Below are 21,821 nucleotides of genomic sequence, written 5' to 3'. Positions count from 1 at the left end.
AAATAAACAATAGTGACATTCAAGAACATAGTTCTTCTGTATTTACGTGTAAAACTATTCAACTAGTATGTATTTTCAAGTTTCTTTTTTAGTATATTTTAAGCGGTCTTTAGTTTTTGTCATTTTCTGGTCGTTTAACATGAATGTGATGCTCTAAAAAAAAGCGATAATTTATATAAGACCACTTTTTATAACTCACATAGAAAGTAATGTGCATAACGCTCAATAGTATTTTTGTATATATATGTATATGTTAAAATATAAATTTGTCCATTAAAAATGATCTAATTTTTTAAGTACGTTCCTATTAAGAAAAATAATTAACTTATTTTTTGTATCACAAAGTTTCGATACACATTCGATCGTGATCGATAAAAAAAAAGTATTTCCTATCAAAAAAAGCGTACGCGTGCTATTGCACAATTGGTGTGGAAAGAAATCGTTGATGTGGAAATCTTTTGATGATTTATTTTCACCAATAAAATTATACACTTTTAGATTATTTGGGGAAAAAAAAACATAGCGTTATCTAATGTATTCAAGATTATAGATAACTGTTACTCTCGTTAAAGTCAATTTGCTCAAATCAGCAAATGTTTAAAGAGAAAAAATATTTCTTGACATTATCTTGCGACATTATCAGCAACCTTGCCTTGCAAAGCCACTTTGGACACAAGATTCCAATTGAGAAGAATTTCAGTCAACCTGTCAACGTTAATATTGTACATAAAAAAATCGTTTGACACCATGTCAATAATACTCTCATTTGACTGGCATCTGAATCGACCATTTAAATATAATATTATGTTATCATCATTGTTTTTTACACTTTAGATAAAATTTGCAAAGATTTGGATCTTATTAATTGGCTATACATTGACACAAAATCTGCTGAAATATATTGTTAATTTATAAATAAACACTAATACATTAAATTTCACATAAAATTTAATTCTTCTAACATTTCATTTTAAAATCGTTCTATTAAGCAACGCATGCAATCTATTAAGTTGCACAATAAACCATATGTGAAAATGCTTTAAAAATATATTTTATTCAATCATGTCAGTTCTAATTAAATAACTAGATCATTTGCTAAAAGATGCATTTTATTTGTGGCATATACAATATAAATAATAAATGACCCAATTTAAAACCTTGTAGTACACCAAAAGACAATCTTACTTAAAACTGTACACTCGCCTAATATTTTCTCTCAAATAACATTGTAACTATTTTAAAATCGCTGACGTCAGATCAAACGAAACAGTTCATAATAATATATTTATAGCATGGTATAAGGTGGACTTATCACTGACCTAGGTGAACAATGCGTTAGACAAATGTTCCATGAATGCACATCAAACAGACAGATTTGCATAGGTGCATCTAGGTTAGCACAGGTGCTTTTTTGAAGCGCGCCGTTCTACTATGTGTGTTTCATTGTTGTACCATGCCCTTGAACTTTCTTTTTTATTGTAACTAATGTTTCCCTTCTGCTTTGTCACCAGGTCCCCGTGACGATGGCGGCCACGGTTGCCTACCCAGAAATTGGCCATGAGTTGGCCGATTACTGGGCTGAGTACCACGACCTGGCTCGCCATCACACCTTCTACGACGAGCCTCAAACCTACGAAGGTAAGATTTTTTTTATTAATTTAAAACTCTATACTCACAAAAAAGCAATGGGATTAAAAGTTGATTAAACACGAACAGAGCTGCATTCCGGTTTACTCTAGCTCATTCTGAGCCATAACACTAATGTTAAACTTGAACATTTAAAGGCAGTGGCTTAACTGGATAAATAAAAAGGGCTGTTTTACTCGGACTTCTAAGGTTCATCTTTGCCGATTCGGCGTAGCTCTGCTTAATGCAAGTTCGGTTGAACTCTTTTATAATATATTGTCTTGATTTTTTTCGTTATTTCAAAGTTTATTAACAAATATTTAATATATTGCGGAACACGTCTCTGGATTCCGGACGCCGAATTGGACCAGTGGATGCGAAGAGAGAAGCGGCTGCTTCTGAAATCTTTGCTGGTCCAAATTTGATTCAGTTCCCTATCGGTTGTAGTCCATGCTAGAGGGCTCTTGAAGATCTGATACATTAAACTCAGTGTCAGAAAAATATCTAAGAGAAAGTCTTCAGACTAAATGTCTTAAAGGGATGTGATGAGATAAAATGAAGGTAGATCATAAAACGTATGTGGGGAAGTTCTCAAATGAACTGTTTGTAGAGAAAGTAAAGAACTGATCATTGCTTGCCTACTTTCCCGTATTTATATTTTCCTACATAGTTTTTTTAATCTAATTGCCGTTGGCCAATTAATAAATCACGAACATCTGTTTTTAGGATCAACCCGATGCATGCGTTACCTCTTCCCAATGTGTCGGATATATTAATATTTTCGGATTCAAAGCGTGTACCTTGTGAATTGAGCGTTTAAAATGTTTCCCACGGTAGGTCGCATTATAACAAATAAACCCATTTTTTCTACAGTTAAAACGCTTTATCACAAATTGAATTGGTTTTTTTTATGACTTAACAGTATAAGTTAATCCCTGCAATTGTTAATAGACAAGTAGCTCGATTGATGAACCCGAAATCATGTAGCATTTTGTTGTTAATAAACTTGATTTTATCATTTTTACTGCTGCTTGTTTGTGACTTCGTTCATTATTTTATTTGCCACAAATCAACATCTAAACAATTCAAATTTGAAAAGTTTGCATGTTTAAGTGTTTAAGTGATGTTTTAAATCTTCCAATTAAAAAAAATATGTTACAGATGAAATTAGTGTGAATTAAATAACTTATAAGGCTTGAGAAACATTTTACCTTATATAATATTTTTCAATGCCTAATAAGACCAAAAATACCATTAAAGCAAATCGAATCTTTTGTCCGGCAACCACGCAACCACCATTCACTGTGATTAAGGCAATTTATTTCCGTTTTTGACCCAAGCTTGACCCTTGCTCTGTTAGTAACAAAGTCAACGCACAGCAGAGCCGGTAGGAAACTTTCGATTTTATCTACAATACATACGTTTGACCGTTGGCATTCAGATTGAGTTCTTTTTTTGAAATTTTTGAACATTGTGTCACTTGATGAATGTCGCTCTGCTACTACGAAGACGATTGTAGTGGTAAGAATATGTAAACAATAATTATGTTCATTATCGCTAATTACACATTGTGAGCGTAAAAACACTCTTAATAACTTTTGAAAGTCGTGCACTCATAGCGCACCTACTGTCGTTTAAAATAGAACACAGTTGACGATACGTGTTTATAAAATCACGTGCATAATATCATATATTATACCAATGGCTGTAAAACATTAAATAATTTAATAGTAAAGGACGTAGAAAATGCTTTATGGTTCACCTTTTAATTTATCTTAAGAGAGTTTTTTGTTATTATGTGGAGATGTGAGATTTTTATGGCATGCGTATAGATTGTAATATTGATAGTAATTTACCCTTCGATTGTTGATTTCATTTTGGCTATGGTTTTTGTTTATATTTTATATGCCGCAGACCATCTCTAATTCGCTTACCTGGCTTTATAGAAAATTAAATACAATACTCAAGGAGTATTTTAAGAAGATCGTATCTATTGTATAGTTTCTAACGTTAAAATTTTCATAGCTTTTTTACATTTCACACTCCATCAGCCAACTCACCTTCCTTTTCCACACGTGGCCACTTAAAATCACTATCGATCTCGATCGCACACTTACTGTAATGCTCATCATTGCCGCCATAATGAAATTATTAACCGATTAACTGCGTTTACATCACCTTATAAGAAAAAACCAGCTTCGTACATTTATATAGACACGCTTTTTTGACGTGATAATACCACAATTCATGCGTATTTGCGAAATATAAAATTTTCACCGCAGACTCAAAAGGTCATCTTCGCATGCTCACATCGATAAAGCATCGCGCCCTTGAATCGCATATGATTAGAAAATTGCTATATCCATTGTTGTGCCGCAATCAGATATGCCATTTCCTGCCACTCGTCTTGTTCAGCGATTTTCTCCCTCCGATCTGGAAATAATTCCATTGTTCGACCACCACGCACCAAGCTCGACTTGACGTGGGAATTTTGCTTGTCGAACGGCAGCTGTTTGAGTGTCAGCGCTCTTGTTGCTAAACGCTCCTATTTACAGCTCCAAATGCTTAGTCTCTCTCCTCCCCCGCTTTTGTGGTCCACGCGCGTGGGAACATCTCTTTGTAGAGCTAAACATCCAAGCTCAACTTCCACCGAATTGAATATCTTGTAGCTGTGCGATGTAAGAGTGCTTTCGCTTTCGTAGTAATTTCCATTTCAGTGCGGAATTGACAGTTTAATAACACCCATTCTATACAAGTATACAGCCTCTGCTGCTTCTTTTCGACGCGAGATGCTCAGTCGTGAAATGCTGTTGGGCAATACGAGGAACACAGCCATAAATCTCTAGAAGCAAAATCAATAATCCGCTGTGTGTTGCAAATAACCGTATCGAATATAAATAAGGTCTATTAATATCCTTTTTTATCATTCTCTATTTCTAACATTTGATTCAGATTCATTGTGAAGAGGTGCTTCGGTAATTGTTTATCGTCAAGTCTTGACAAATGTCGCGTATTATACGAGTTGTGATAAAAATATAATGCCTGCACTACAACCGAAATTACAACTGAAGTCAGCCAAGACCTACGGCTTCGAGTAAGCGACCACACTGCGGCAAATTTCATATGCCGTCCGGACGGCGGCTTCTGTCACGTACAGCCCGCATATTTGCGCGCGATCGAAAAATGTGCCAAATAATCGCAATTTATAAATTGTCATATTATTAAAATTATGCTACTGATAATTATAAAAGTTTGTGTGGGTACTAACCAATACAATATGAGTGAAAACTTTTCGGTCGTAAATATTCAATTTACGCAAAATCTTTGTCGGCTTTTGCAAAATGCCATAAGGCATAAAAATGATACTTCAGAATACGAAAACCACATCTATGACTATCCTAGAATTTGTCGCCATCAATTCTAAATAAGAATTCGTTATGGTGTGACATGTATATAAACCGATCAAGGAAAATACATAAGGATATTCGAAACGATTTTTTAAACAAAATCAAGTACCACTAATTAGTTTTAAATTATTTAATTTAAAATGAAAAAAAATATAATAACGATATATGTTAGAAGAATATACTATCAAAAATATAATGAATCCCTTTTGGTGCCCTAAAATATTTAAAAATGTCTGTAAGAGTCTGTTGAAGTCCCCGATAAGTATGTGATATTATAACTTGACCACGTGATACGATGCAGCGCTCGTCATGCGTGTTGACCTTAGGACGCCTACGCGCTTAGCGAAATTGAACCGAGTTACTCGTTCTATCTCAGTTTGCGAAACATCATATCATTATTTCTCTCACTCTCGTCACTTAACACGCGAGAGAGCGAAAGGGGAAGTATCTTACCGCTCGCGCTCGAAAGAGCAGCTCCGATTTCGGTACCTTTGACTTAGGTCCTTTTGCCGACAATGTTCGGAAGCGCTCGAAGCTGGCCAAGTCGACTGAATTACCCTCACTTTTCGGTAACCTTCGAAAACTTCCGAGAGATTTTAGAGTGTAGTGCAGGCATAAAGACACTATTTGGGCACGCATTTGTATTTTTTAAAATTAACGCAAATAAACGCCATAAAAGCTAGTTATAATTTATTTTTTAAACATTTATAAATAACCACATACGTATAAAGAAATGTAGATGCTCCTATCGGACAGTGTAGTTGAAATGGCAGGTGAAAATTCGGAGAGTGTTAGCTGGCGTGTCGAGATGTATTATTGTCAGCTGCGATTTCGGTAGAGCGGCTGCGATTGTAGTGATATGTTCTCGCAATCCTCTCTGGACAATCCACTGATTTTTCTCGTGTCTGTTACTGTGACTCCTTGGCGACTCTCCTTGTCTGTAATATGAGAGCTCTGTCAAATCGCAGAAGAGAATGTTTGCGAGTCAGCTGCATTACATCTTGAACACACCCACGAAATGTGACTCGAAAACTCAGGCGATCGATAAGCAAAGAATCGAAAGAATAGTTATGTATGCAGGGTAAAATATATTGTCTAGCGCGCATCCTTTCCAAACAAAAACTAATTTTTCGTTACGGTACTTATAAGTGATAACCGTCTCAAGTATGTAATATTTCCAATTATTAACGAAATTGCTTGACCACAAGATTTTTCTTCCATTGTTGGGAAAAATACTATGGGTGCCTTAATTTCAAAACATATTTTTTTTTCTCGAAATAGTCGTTAGAATTACCTCTAAATTATAACAAATTGTGCAGGGGGTTGAAACCACTACAGTATCACTGTGTGATACGCCTGACAACTGTCAGACATATAAGATATACATTAATCATGTTAAATGCTATTTTTAAAACCTCCATAATACTGAAGGGAATCGCGCATTTTTCTTTTGTAATATTATATATTTGCCAAGCTTAGGTTTTTTGCCTTAGAAAACGATCGTGCGTATTGCGATCTTACAGCATGTTTGGTATCACATTTAAAACAATATTTTAATTTTGTTGAAATTAATCTTTATTCATATATCATACAATTTTTTTTATTATTAAACTAATACGATATTATGATCACACTAACATTATGCTTTTATATTTTAAGTAAATACAATCATTGCTCTTCAGTGTTAATATCAAAGATCTTCTAAGTTTAAGATAACCGTGTATAATCGATACATTCACGCCTTGTGCTGCAGATAACCGGTTATTTTTTATATCTTTTATATCGAAGAATAAAAAGTTATTTATTTAACAATGCATCTTTAAAAAAGAGTCATCTTAAAAAACGACTTATTTTTTGCTTATATTATTATTTTAAAGCGTAAATTATAGTACGGCTGAAACTCAATGATTAAACCAGCAGTTTCACAACTCTTTTGAAATATTGTGGATTGCATATTAAACATAATAATTCGACACTGTTTAGATAATCTAATGCAGTAAATTTAATTAAGTCTAATCGCAGCATTAATCAAGACGCTTTCATAAGCATTCGCAACGTGTGTATTAGTTATGCAAGATTTTCGGTTATCTCCATCTCGCCTAAAACGCACGTTTGCCGACCGCAACGAAACGCGTTATTGTGCATTTAATTATCATAAATCGCCATATCCAATTACACAAGAGCACCGACGGCGAATAATTAATCTCTCCTCTCTTCGCCGCTTTGCATCCTTGACATTTTGCTGAATTGTCAATGGACATGCGAACATAATGTGTGATATGTGCATATGTACAACCAGAACAGGATTTCGAAACCGGCTACTCACCTGTAGCGATTTGGCAATAATGTGTGATTTACTCATTCGAAATTTTTTGGCAATGATGGAAACATCAAAACTTACTTCCTGCTTTGGCTGTGTGTTAATTAATACTATCTAATACATCTGAATAGCTGGAGTTTATCACAAATAAATATAAAAAAAAACATCAAAATTTTATTGTGACAATGACGAGCATTGCAGTACACTCATGATCGCGATCTATATTAGAAGAATGTCAGAACTAACTAGTTCAAAAACAAAAATCAAAGATTATAGGGCAGTAGTAGTTTTGCCGATTCAGACGGACGAAAATCACCTTACCGTTGTTTCGGTCGTTTATCGGTTGATTTCGCAAGTGCCAGCAGTAATTTTCATAATTTGGCAGTCTAAGAAGTCGATTAATGACCGTGTAATCGCAGCGTGGCCATTAATTTGCATACAAGCGATGAACGCCGAAGCGATTTAGCTCTTTTTATGGGCGAAATGAACTGGATCTGTTTTTTTTGTGGTCCGTGTAATGTGCTTAAGCATTAAATTGCGTTATATAAAAATATTACAAGAAACTTCTTTCTCTTCGATACTCACTGCTCTCTGGACTGCCCTAGGACGTTTTATATTTTTATCATATAGAAACATTTACTTGCGATGTTTAAGGGACTGTAACATGATTAATTCGTTTTTAAAGATTAAATGTCGACGACAATGATGAGCATTGCAGTAAGTTCGCAATTGCGATCGATAGTAGATAGAGACAGTCTAAAGTAAATTGCCATTAGTCAACACAAAGCCTTGACCACTTTCAAATGAGCAAAATTTTTAGTAAACAACTTTAACTCGTATTCTTAAGTATTGCAAATTGATCGTTATGTCCTTTGAATGCTGAAAAACAGTGATTCAAGCGAAGGTCAAAAAGCGAATGCAATTTTTATTGATTATGTTACACTGCTCAAAATATGTTAGAACGGATTTATAAATATGCTATGTTCAAGTTCAGATCATGAATGAAAGCAAAATATGTCTTTTAAAAGCGATGTGTATTTTGAAAGCGAGTTTTTTGCTTGGCTCCAGACTTTTGAATTCTTAGGAAAGGGTTTGCATTGTGGTGATTGATTGCGTTCGTACCGTTTTGTCACAAAAGGGATTATCTTAACGACCCGTGTTGTGTGTGGTCAAAAGAAATCCCTCTTGTGCCATGATGTTTGTCTTATTGTTAAGGAATGAACTTTTTTGGTTACGGTCATTAACAATGAGACAATCGCCCTTTTAAATGTGCCTATATGTGTGGTCGCCACACTTGAAAGATTCAAGAAACCTAATAAATCAGTTATTGTAATAAATATTATTTGACTAATTTCGGTGATAAAAATCACTGGACTGGATTTATTTACTACTATTTTTGAGCGCTTCTGTTAATGGTGATCATTTAACCTTTTTTACTTGGTCTGGCATTTTAACCAGGGGCGTATATTCAGGGTGTGCTAGGTGTGCGGCGCACACCCGCAAAACCATCTAAAATATAAATTTAGAAATTTAAAAAATTTAGGGCGTAAAGCGACATCATTTTGCATACAGTAGTATGCAAAATTATAAAATTTTAATAAGCAGTGTATAGTATGCATTGGTATTTGTCATTCGCTCTGAACGTTTTCGCGCGAGCGATCGTTTTGGAACAACACATATAACGCGCCGACCTTGCGCGCGGCCGCCGACTAAAGTAAATTGTTCCGAGATTTAACGGCTGAAGTCGATCTGTCGGCTGGCAGCGCTCAGTAGTAAAATTGGTCTCGAATTTGGTGCGCGTACTTCAAAAACTCTTGCGTCCGTCGCTGCTTTTTTATTACATTATATCACAATAACAGGTCACTCATTTTTTTATATTTTGGCGTAAAATAGTTTATTATCTTATTTACATATGATCATTATTTAATTTTCTATTCTAGATTATATTTTTTTATTTACCCCAATAATGATGAAGAATACTGTTGAAGATATTTTGAATAATCCATTTTCAAAAAGAAGTTATGAAATTAAATTGAAGATAATATTAAGGAAGAAGTAAATTCAGCAAATTTTGTCGCTATTATTCTTGACGAAACTTCAGATATAATGACGAACTCACAGCTCTCAACAGTTTTGCGTTTTGTTTATGAAGGTAAAGTTTACGAGCGGTTTATTGGCTTTACAGACGTTAGCTCTGATAAAACAGCCGATGGCTTATTTTGCCACGTTGTAAATATAATTGAAGACTTTCAAATTCAAGAAAAATTAGTTGGACAGACTTATGATGGGGCGAGTGTAATGAGTGGGCATATTAATGGTTTGCAAGCCAAAGTACTCGAAGTTTATCCATTGGCCATTTTTACACACTGCTATGCTCATATGTTGAATTTAACATTACAACAAGGTCTTTCCAATATAAAAGTGTGCAAATCATTCTTTCAAACTTTAAATGGATTGTCTGCATTCTTTTCGAAATCTTCCGAACGAATAAATATTTTACAAGAGTTTGTAGCTAGAAGACTTCCTTCTGTTACACCTACAAGATGGAATTATACACACGGTTAAGTAACACAGTGCAAAAATACAGAAATGAATTTACGGACTTTTTTCGAGACGTCGTGAAAAATTGTGAACTATGGGACCCCGACACTGTAATAAAAGCACGAGGTTTTCTTAGCTTTTTGGAAGATTTTGAAACAAGAAAACTTCTCCACATATTTTCAAACCTTTTTGGAAAAATTGATGTGTTATACAACATTTTACAATCCGAATCTTTTGACATATTATATTGCTGTAACAAAGTTTACCGAAATTTTGCAACAACTCAGACATGAACAGGAAAATAATTATAAAACATTATGGGATTCTTATGTAACGGAAGAAAATTATCCAAGACTGAGTAATGATTTGCTTGTTGAAGAAAAGCACGCGTTTTGCCAACTATTTAATACAATAGTTGATAATATATGTAAGCAAATTGAAAACCGTTTTTCTTCAATGTCTAAATTGGAATATTTTCACCTTCTGGAGAAAGATAAATATGAGCAATATAAAGAAAAATTTCCAAATGAATTACTTACCAAACTGCAACAATTCTATGGAGCATTATTTGATTATATAAGTTCAAAAAATGAGCTTGCTGTTCTTTATCATTTACCTAAATTTGCAGAAAAATCTGTTCATGAGCTTGTACAATTTATGAACACAAATAATCTTGAGTCAGGTTTTCAGGAAATAGATAAATTAGGCAAACTAATATTAACTCTTCCAAGCAGTACTGCTTCAGCAGAACGTTCATTTTCTGCTCTGAAACGAATTAATAATTGTTATCGAAGTACCCAAGGCCAAGAAAGGCTATGTGGCCTTAGCTTGATTTCAATAGAAAAAGGGATCCTTATGGATATTAAAAAGATGAGCACTTTTTATGACAGCGTGATAGAAAAATTTATGATTAAAGAAAGAAGATTAGATTTTATATATAAATAATTATAAGTTTATGTTTATTGGAAATTTGATATTTTTATATAATAATATTTTAGATTAGGTTTGATGTTTATTTATTTATTTATATATGGGAAAAAGCTGTAAGGCAGTTTAGGCATGTCAAAACCTCGGCTAATAAAAATGAAAAAATGTACTTTTTTTTTATTTTTTATAGCACACCCAATATTAACACCCACCGTACGCCACTGATTTTAACACTGATTGCCAAGCTTTTAAAACGACTATCCAAACATCAATGTTTTACATAATATTTTTTTCTCCTTAACCATATACCATTAAGTGTTCAATTATTATCTTATTATAACATCAGATCTGGTAAATATCATCAACATAACAAAAGTCAATATACCGGACTTTGGTAATCAATGGGTTAACACTTTGAATAAGTGTGCACAAATTTGTACTTTTTGTCATTTCAAGCGCTGTGTATTTACTGTAGCGTATTTATTTAGCAATCTAGCTAAGAATATATTTACTAAAATGATTTTAAAAAATCATATTCTCCTCTCCATCTTTTTTATGTTTCAAGGTAATGAACATATTTCGAGTCTCTTTTTATTAACTTAATGCATATCCGTCGACCTTCTTATGCACATTTATGTATTCCTAACCTATCTTAAAGTTCTTCTAAAGTACTGCCGCTAATATTTGGTCTTGATATGGTTTTGACTTGTTTAAAATATGTCATTGGCTTTTAGCTCCCAAATATTTTTACTTTAAACGTTCACCAATCATTTTTATTATAGCAAATAAGTTGCGGTATTTAATGTCTAGTTTTTCATATTTTTTCTCTTACCGATCTCAGTGACTTTTGATGATCTGTGATGTATAGATCTTCAAAACAATCGGCATTACACTTCAAATGCGTAGCAATGCAAATTATTTTTTCTGAATACTATTTTATTTTTATTTTACACATCAAAGCTTAGTATAATATATCTATGTTGAAATAGATTATTACTACTTTAAAGTTAAAATTTAATTGCTTTGTACTATGTTTCATTCACTACATGCAATGTGTCAATAACTAGGTACAAACAGAATGAAAGTAGTAGTCCTTCAAATTGACATGCACAATCGTGGCCGTTCAATTTGTTAATATGTTCTCGAAAGGTGTCAATTGATTGAATCTAAATTATTGGCGAAATAGTAGCTCTCCATTTTTTGTAATGTGTACTTGTGTGATTTCTACATTAAAACAATCTATGATGACATTTTTCGATCGCAATACTATTTACTAACTTATTTTTTCTTCGCCTGAATACATATACATAGGTTAACCTACGATAAAACTAAGCATAACCATGATCTGAAAAACTTGTATTTATATTAGTGTAGATATAAAATCCATTTTATAAATATATTTTTACACTAAACATGACCATGAATGACTAAAATAAAACGTGACATTTATTGCTTCTCATAATTAACTTTAAGATTGACTTCCTTGTTTCTTTACATATTTTTTCGTATTATAGTATCAAAGCGTGCCATTTTTTTGTTTAAAACTTTAACTCAATATCAAGTTTGATCATTTTTTTGAGTATAAAATAGTACCTGTTTCTTCTCGCAACTCTAACCTGTTCGATCGGTATAATAAAATATGTTCATGAGCCATTTCATAACACTCAAGTACCGTAATTCGTAAGTCGATATATGTACATATTTTTTGTACGAAATCTGATATTAAAATATGCATGTGTGTGTAGCGTAAAAAATAATTATTATAATCTAAATAGTATTTATTCTTTGAAGAGAGCATGTGCTTCTCGAGTGAGTAAACACAGTTTCACAAATATTGTTACATCCTGAAAGTGCAGACAGTTTTTGCAGGATGAGTCTGTGCCATTTGACTCACGAGTGTAAAAATAGACTTTCCCTTTCTCATTCTCGCTGCACAGAGATGGATCTTCTCGTCTGTATTTTAAAATATGTTTAGATAAAAATATTCACGTTTTAAATATGAAATCGCGGTATTGCTGTACTTTTTCATGATTTATATAATGCTTATAAATTGATTCACAGCCTAATTTTGCTTTTAAGTATATTGATTCAATAATATGAAAGTTATGCAAATAAAAATTTATTATAAAAATCAGTACGGAATTAAAAAATATAGAAAATTATAATTATTTTTAAATTAAAATAAAGATTTTTGCTAATAATAAAATCAGATTTAACGAAAACAAATGATTGAATGTCTTCACGCTTGCACCACTTCGCGTTCGAAACAATAATAATCACGAAAACTTTCCATATACTTCAAAAATAAAATTCAGGCAGGGAGTGTATGTTCCATTTTTTACATTCGCAACATTTTAAGAATATTTAAAAAGTAAAATTTAATGTCGATATTTTATTCATAAAACGCAATATTTTTGCCCCTTAGATCTAACACATTATTTTAACTCATTGAGAAATCAACACACATTAACTAGATTAATCCAATTCAAGATCTTAAGATCTAGAGATATAGGAAATTAGATAACTTTCTAATTAGACATTGCTTCAATTTCTGTTCTTAAATATTTTATTACTATAGTATGTAGTGCCTTAATTTAAATGCTTCATTATAATATAAATAATAAATAAATATTAATTTTAATGTAGAAATACGATAAATTACTATAATCGACGTTTTACGAGTGATCATTGTTTATTAATAGAAATGCAATTTATTTTTATAGATAAAATTAAAACATGAGTTTTCTCGAGAATCGTATAAAATTAACACTTATTGAATGTGCCATTTACATATTTTTAATAAATTCATTATTAAATGTAATTTGAAAATATATTGGATAGATTAAAAATATGATCTATAAATCTCTTACATAATAAATCTTAGTATTATACAAACGATAGATAAGTCAAAAAATTTCTTTCTAATTTATATTTAAATCCATTGAATAATATTTGACTGAAAAAAATATTTTTGTAGCGTTAATAACTATTTGGAGAGTCTGTCGCAGGATACACTTCCTACTGCATCATACATAATTTTACCTAAATCTTAATCAAAAAGCAATGGTTATAATTATATATATTTTTAATAAAATAATCTAAACCCAATACGACCCTGTCTTATCCCGAAATCAACTCTTCTGGTTCAATTATCACTCCCAGTCATATGTTCATCTGTACCTGGTGAACGTTGGGAGTGGCCGCGAATCACACGCTCATTTTAAACACTGATTAACAACATAATGAATAGGCTATCACACAAAAGCTTTACAAGATGGCTTTAACCATGTTGAAAAACTGTAAACATGGGTGCTTTATGTTTATGGCCAAAGTGCTTATTCGGTTTGTTTTGCCACACATTAATCTGTATCACAACAATGGATTATAAGTTGCTTTTTTATTAATTTTCAGAAGGAGAACAAGAAGCAGAATGGCTCATAGCAGCCGGACTAGCCCAACTCGCAGCTCCGTTCCAAGCCGGACGCGAGATAACGGAGCCGGATGTAGCTGCTGCTCTAAGACGACTACCAAGAGCTCAGGCTGATGCCGCCAGGAAAAGAGTGAGACATTTGAATCGGACGCTGAGGAGACAGCGAGCACGAAGGCCTGATATTAGAGATGTATTCCGTGATCTTGAAGTAAGTTTGCCTTAATCAATTGATCATTGTTTCATAATCAAGAGAGTTTTAATCGTATCTTATGATGATAGAACTCAAGTGGAAGTGAGCCGAGATCGCGCAGTGCAACACCCGATTCGTTAGATTCCTTACCAAGTGGAAGCTCTGGAAGTCCGCCTACAGAATGGGCCGATCCTCCTCCGACTTTGATGTAATACAAATCACTAAAATGCATTATAATGTTCTATGATCTTATTTTTAATGCTTATGTTTATTAGTGATAGTTATCCTATGAGCAAGCAATCGTTGTATAGAACGCCATCAGCACCGTTAGCAACTTTTGGTCATCCGCATCATATCGATAACCGTGACGGAGTCGGTCAATCGCCACCGTCTCATTTCATACAAGTTCCTGTGCATGAGCTCTTTAAGTCTTCGGAGTTGCATTGGGCCGACGTCGCTTCAAATACAGGTACATTATTGATTTATGGAGCATGTGAGAATCTGATATTAACTATTTTGTTTCGTTACAGAGGGTATTGAGCTGTTAGGTTATCAAAGATTCGGTACTATTCAAGGTCCGAGATTGGGACGTGAACGAATACCAACGTCGATCCACATCACTAATGACAATGATATTTTAAAGTAAGATATGTTTATGTATTCTAAATAAGAAGCTATCCAGTCCTTTAGATCATTGATTAGTGTATAATCTGTTTATTTAATAGTCACCCTTCATTTCAAATTCATGCCAAAAGAGTACAAAGTAAGATAGCAAAGAGAAGAAAAAGGAATGAGTTTGAAATGTAGCATTAATACAGATGCTGAGAATTCTCTGGATTGTCAGATAAATGTCTTTATCCGCAATAAGCTAAATATTCGACAGTCTGGAATAACTTGTTTGGTTAGCGATCAGGAAACTTATTTTTCATATGATAACCCAAATTGAGTACTTCTATAGAATAATAATCTATTATGAAACCTCTTCCTGAACCACCTTTATGTTGCACACAGTTTGTTAAAGTAAATCTTGCTTGGGACAACTTCAGTTGAGAACTTACAAAACACCATTAAGAGAGATATGAGGAATAGAAGGTTAACAGTAGGAATGTTAGACAACAAACTACACACTCAACATAATTGAAAGTGTTAACATAAGGCAAACGATCTTGTTTTAATGATATTTATCTTTATAAACTAAATATACGTCCTTTGTTGATTCTTGATCTGTTTTCTATTGTAATATAGTCAATGTCCTGTTAATAATAATTTTGATGAAATTTAGTTTATCATTTGAAGAAAACATTTTTGCGACAATGATTAACTGTTTTTTAATTAATTTATTTTGTACATATTGCAGCAGGCGCAAGCAGTCTCATTCTTCAGTTACGAGAGCTCATAGCGTAGCATCTGATCGATTAGGAGATGACAAGAGTAATTTATCACGTGCTCTATCGCATGAAGTGTTGAGCTTTGAACAAAAGTTCAAGACAAACACAGATCATTTCATAATTGATGAAGTATGGCCAGAAGACGGAGTATCCACAAACATTGAAGAACTCTTAGAGAACCAATTGAAAAAGTTGATGCCTTTATTATGGTTGGATCTTACAACGTTGTACGACCGTCACAATCTTCCATTTCAAAAGAGGAAACCGCATAAAAGGAAAAAGAAAGAAGGTTATTATCTTTATAAATATTATAATTATAACAATCCAAAAACATGATGACTCAGCCGTATATATTAATATTATAGAAAACAACGTTTTTGGTGTATCTCTCCTGACTCTAATACGAAAGGATCATCTCGTGGCTGGCGAAGCCGGATCAATTGTACCAAAAGTTTTGCGACTTCTATTAGATGCACTCATGAGAAAAGTGTGCGAAGAAGGTATTCTAAGAGTTGCGGGAAATAAACACAAGGTCTGTTCTAATATAATCATAATAATTAAATAATATCCCAAATTGATTTGCATTCTAATCTAAACTATATTTTAGGTTGAATCTTTGTGTAACGAAATTGAACGGAACTTCTATTCAGAGCCTCATTTAGTAGAAAAAGCAATAGCAAGCGCAGGGTGTCACGATATTGCAGCGACTCTTAAAAAATTCCTGCGAGAATTGCCGCAGCCAATTCTCACCATGGAATTGGTCCAGTTGTTCTATCAAACTAATGGCAAGTATTATACATAGATATCTTTAGCGATTCTATGGTTAGAAGTGTTTAAAGTATTTATTTGATTTATAGCTCTGGAAGGTTCAGCACGAGGAAGAGCACTCAATCTACTCGTTCTATTGATGCCTTTTGAGCACAGAGCCACTCTATTGGAGCTTTTGAAGCTAATGAATCAGATATCGCAGTGTCATGGATCAAACAAGATGACGGAGCATAACGTAGCTATGATTATAGCGCCAACGCTATTTCCTCCAAGGTATTTTTTTATTATAATTTATGCAAGTGTAGGACAATTGTGATATTAAGTATCACAAATCTTATCAATTAGGTAAAATGAACGTGCTGCTACTGTCATTATTTTTTTGATCGACTTTCACATTGATTCAAGTACTTTAATAAAAATATCAAAGACATGGATAATAAAATTAAAATGTTACTTAATCTATGTTATATTGTAATTTGTATATATATATTTAAATACCTATCTACATTATATTATTTAAAAAAATAGCAATAATCAATATATATTTGCAGTAGAACGTTCTGTAAAATAATAAATTTTAGTGCTTAGTAATACTGACAATCAGAAGGAATTAAGTACATACTTGGCCTGTGTTGTTCTTTCCTGATATTTTAATTCACATTATTGTTACTACTGCCATATTAGATTTATATCACATATGTAATTGTTATTTTAAATATTTATTTTCACTTTTTTTAGTCTCGTCATCAGACCTGCCGATGGACTCGAAGCTCAAGTGCAAATGGCAGCCAACAGTTGTCGTGTCACTGAAGCTCTGATGAAATACTCCGGTGACCTTTGGTATGTTCCGCCGTCTCTGTTGTCTCAGCTCGACAGAAAAACGCACTTGAAGAGAGTCAACGGTCACGCTGTCAATTCGTAATAGTCTAATTTACCTCAAACTCTACTTATCAAGCTTGTTTTATTTAAGTTTATAACATAATTTGTAAATTGATTTTATATAAATGTATATCAAATTAACTATTTCGTAATCGTTGTATAATTTGATGCCAAAATATTAGTTGTAAATTTAATTTCAACTGTCGATTTAGTTATTGTGAATGTGACGTCTTGGTCATCAATTGGTTTACTTATTATAATTCTAGAGGCTACGCTCGAATGTGCAAGGATCAATGCAACAATACGTAACGTTTGCGAATCACAGCAAACGTTGCAAACGACCAAAGGCTAATGAATATTATGTTAATGCTAGCGTTCGCTCCTTACGTTTGTTTTTAAAAAGCCCAAAGAGCGAGGATCGTTAAATACATATATAACCATATCAACTTTCTGATTGAATCGTCATGAAATTAGCAAGTCGATATGATATTACTTCTCCTCTTTGGTTACGATTTTATGTTTATTGACAATTTTTTATCGTATATTTATATTAAATAATAATAATAGGGCAAGTCTCAATTAATCAAATCATTACGAACTCTTAAGTAGTTACCTTATAAATATTTATATATAAACGATATTATTAATACATATAAAATTATACCATAATAATCGATTATGAGAACTACTTTTTTTTAATGATTATTGTTATGATTATATTATTGTACATATTGTCGATTTTATCCCCACGCAAAATAAATTCGCTTGTGCAAATCAAATTGTGATGTTTTTCAGCTGATATTTGTGTATATTTATATTTATAGATAAATATAGATAGAATGTGTGATAATCAATGCTGTTAGACATAAGCGTGTTCGAACAAACTTTTTGTGCTCAGAGACTTGTTCAACGAAAGACTGATTAAACTAGCTTAACTATTCCAATGTATATTATTAAAAAAATAAATATTGACTTTTAATTGACACTCGTTTTTATTTGAATGATTAACCCTTTGGCTGTCACGCAATGCTATTTATTTATTTATTTCATAAATATGTGTAGGAACAACATATGTGGCACCAAAAAATGTCTGGATTGAGTAAAATCCCTACTAACAGTTGCAAGTATATTTACATTGCAAACATCTCATGAAAAATATAATTGATAATACTTTTAATCCCTCATTATGTATCTGATCAGATGAAATAGATATCATTGGTTTGTCAAATTGACAGCGCACTGCAACGCCCTGTGGAATCAATGGAACTGCATGTGTACTCAAATGGTATTATAAATCAAGACACTATCCGCACCCTTTATATACGTTAACGAGTTTGTTCGATATCAGCGCCAAGATTGGCTTGAGATAAGTTTAAGCCAAGGGGTGTTTCTATAGACTTTTGAAGGAACTTGGCAACGCCGGCACAAACTAGAGTTGTGTCAGAAATCTGACGTCATCAAGTATAATAAAATATTTTTATTTATTTTTTTAGATTAAATTAAGGCCATTGTGGCCTAACAGGTTACTCCAATGCGCCACGATGGTCGAAAACAAATTTTAAATTTATAAAACATAAAAAAACGTATATATACATAAATATAACAATACTTAAACATAACAAAAAATTATAAAATATTAAAATTAAATGATACAAACTGGATCAGATTCTCGTAGCTAACATTAAATAAGTTAATATGTAATACCAGCGTATTAAGGAGCTGGATGGCCACAGCTATGGGCGAGTCGGCAAGTGCAGATGTCTTAGCCCTAACGGCCATCAAAAGAGGTCTCGATCGTGATTCTCGAAAATGTTCCAGAACCCAAGACTGGAATTCCTCGAGAATAGTTGGATTGTCGACAGCACCTTTTAGTAATTTGAAAAAATTCTTAGCGACATACAGTTTTCTGCGAGAATTCAGCGAATCATATCCCAACGCTCCTAAAAGAAAGGCGCTGGGATATAAGAACGGATAATAACCAAATGTCCTTTTGTAAAGGTATCTTAAATACCTTTTTTGAATTTTTTCTACTAAAAGGGAATATTTGGCTATTCGGGGATTCCAAATTATAGATCCCGATTCAAGAATGCTACGAACTAAGGTGTCATAGAGGATGCGAATAACTGACGGATCGTCAAAGTGAAAGGCATTCCTCATAACAAAGCCGAGCATCTTGGAAGATTTATCACAGACGTCGTGTATGTGTAGAGAGAACCTCCATTTGCTCTCAAAAGTGATTCCGAGATCTTTAATGGAAGTTTCTTTAGTCAAAATGTTACCACCGAGATGGTAGAAATAAGCTGATGGCGAACGGGATCGAGAAAATGACACAGTATGGCACTTTCCGACACTAAAGGGCAGACGGTTAACGGAAGCCCATCTCCACAGAGAGTCTAAATCACTTTGTAGAGAGAAGGAGTCCGCAACAGATCGAATGCATTTATATAATTTTAAATCATCTGCGTACAGAAGAAAACTTGAATTTTTAATTGCTGTATTTATGTCATTAATAAATAACACAAAAAGCAGAGGTCCCAGATTGGATCCTTGAGGGACCCCCGAAGGGGTTAAAAATCCCATACAAGAGCAGCAAAAAATATTGGTAAACGAGGATTATATTGAGAAAAATTAAAAAACCAGCAAGAAGTTCATATACACTCAGTTTGCTTAGTACAACAACAAGCAACAAGAGCGTAGAAGCTCGAAAAAGAACCATACTGGCAAGCATATGCTACTTTAAGCTTCAGAAGACTCTAAGGTTAGCACTACTCTTCTGTTGACAACTGATTAATGTTTATTATTATTATGTAAGGTTTTATATTATAAGAATATACTAGTCCGTTTCAACAGTCAGTCCGTAATAACTATGTTATTATGCCCTCTTAAACACAATCTTTAATTTTTTACATGCGATTGGTCGGTCGCTCTGAGGGAGGAATAGATATGAATATATTATATACGGAGCAGTTTTGTTTTCTTGCTCTCAAAGAACGGTTGACAAGATTAATATTTTATCGCCCATTTCACTATTGTTTTAATATACATGATTTATTTATTTTTAATTCTTGCCATGCTCCACATATTTTTGTATTTAATTTATTAAAAAAAAGGTTCATTTGTTTTAATTAATTATCAGTGATCATATTTTTTATTCGCGTCTTCTTATGCGGTGGTCCTAGTAAGGTAGGATTTATTTATTATCACTAAAATTAAAATAAATACGAATACAAAATATTATTGCTTTATTCTTGCATGTTAAAAATAAATAAGAATTCAACACTTAAATTCAAAAGCAAATACACATTTGCTAAAACATAAAAAATAATAATAACATACAATATTATTCTATAGTACTATTATTTTATTATATAATATTTTTTAATAATTGGGTAACATTTATAGTTTCTTTTATTAATTTCATTTTTATTATATTATAATACAAGATTTACATTTCTTTCAAATTAATTTATAGTAGTTCGTTAATATAAAAAAATATTTGTTATTATGACTTGATCGAATTTTAGAGTACAGCTATAGGAATATAATAATAAAATTGTAAAAAGGTTTGAGTCTTAGATAAATTCTACATCCATAAGTAAAGAGTGAGAATTCAGTCTACGATTGTACATTTTTTACACATTCTTTGGATATAAAAAAATCAATAATCAGTATTAACAATAAATAATTAATAAATATAGCTATTTAATATATAGGAGACAATGTCACAATTTGGTTCTATTAATTGAGTAAATTTTAATATACTATTTTATTGATTTATATAAATATGACATTCAACTCCTGATATTTTTTTAATTAGTAAAATTTACTATATATTTTTTAATTATATTTTATTTATAGATATTTTTAATTCTATGAATACTGTATATTAAAACATCATTTAATGAGGATGCTCGTTGCTTGAGGATTTAAGAAGACGTAAATTAGTTTATCACATATATAATATAATACAAATCTATATACATTTTCTACTCATTGAATTATTGGTATGCATAGTTTATCTCATTTTAAGATAGTTAATTATTGTTATTGTATTAAATGACTTAGATAAAATATAATTTAAAGAAATTTGGAAACTTTTGTTGTCACTACATAGAGGGAGAGAGTTCTTATTTAATTTCTGGATTAGTTGAATCTGAATTTTGGGTTTTAGATTACAATTATTGGCGATATCCAAAATTATTTTACGATTTGGTATTGTAGTGAAGTAATCCACTTCAGATATTAGTTTTTTCTAGTACATACAAGTTTATATATGTATTATATATATAACAAATACACAAATGAAAATTCTATTATCAGTGAGATTACTTTTTGAGCAGTGAGA

General features: G+C 32.4%; 1 protein-coding gene and 1 long non-coding RNA gene across 2 annotated transcripts in view; both read left to right on the top strand.

Moving 5' to 3' along the window:
- Positions 1-18,459, top strand: part of conu (Rho GTPase-activating protein conundrum) — a 47,850-nt gene extending 29,391 nt beyond the window's left edge. Inside the window, exons 2-11 of the mRNA XM_088185445.1 lie at positions 1,512-1,638; positions 14,233-14,459; positions 14,531-14,649; positions 14,717-14,910; positions 14,972-15,083; positions 15,799-16,118; positions 16,195-16,361; positions 16,437-16,614; positions 16,687-16,870; positions 17,336-18,459. Coding sequence (XP_088041571.1) covers positions 1,524-1,638; positions 14,233-14,459; positions 14,531-14,649; positions 14,717-14,910; positions 14,972-15,083; positions 15,799-16,118; positions 16,195-16,361; positions 16,437-16,614; positions 16,687-16,870; positions 17,336-17,519 — 1,800 coding nt within the window. The 5' untranslated portion in view covers positions 1,512-1,523 and the 3' untranslated portion in view covers positions 17,520-18,459. The remainder of the gene's footprint in view (positions 1-1,511; positions 1,639-14,232; positions 14,460-14,530; positions 14,650-14,716; positions 14,911-14,971; positions 15,084-15,798; positions 16,119-16,194; positions 16,362-16,436; positions 16,615-16,686; positions 16,871-17,335) is intronic.
- LOC148235300 (uncharacterized) lies at positions 8,812-10,380 on the top strand. The gene is made up of 2 exons (XR_015809604.1): positions 8,812-9,212; positions 9,294-10,380. It is a non-coding gene; the product is annotated as an uncharacterized LOC148235300 (long non-coding RNA).
- Positions 18,460-21,821: the final 3,362 nt, after the last annotated feature.

This window comes from Plectrocnemia conspersa, unplaced genomic scaffold, assembly GCF_051122295.1.
Source record: "Plectrocnemia conspersa isolate PC_06_02 unplaced genomic scaffold, ASM5112229v1 ptg000005l, whole genome shotgun sequence".
NCBI lineage: Eukaryota > Metazoa > Arthropoda > Insecta > Trichoptera > Polycentropodidae > Plectrocnemia > Plectrocnemia conspersa.
Note: the sequence above shows the minus strand (reverse complement) of the source record. Positions and strands in the feature narration are given on the sequence as shown.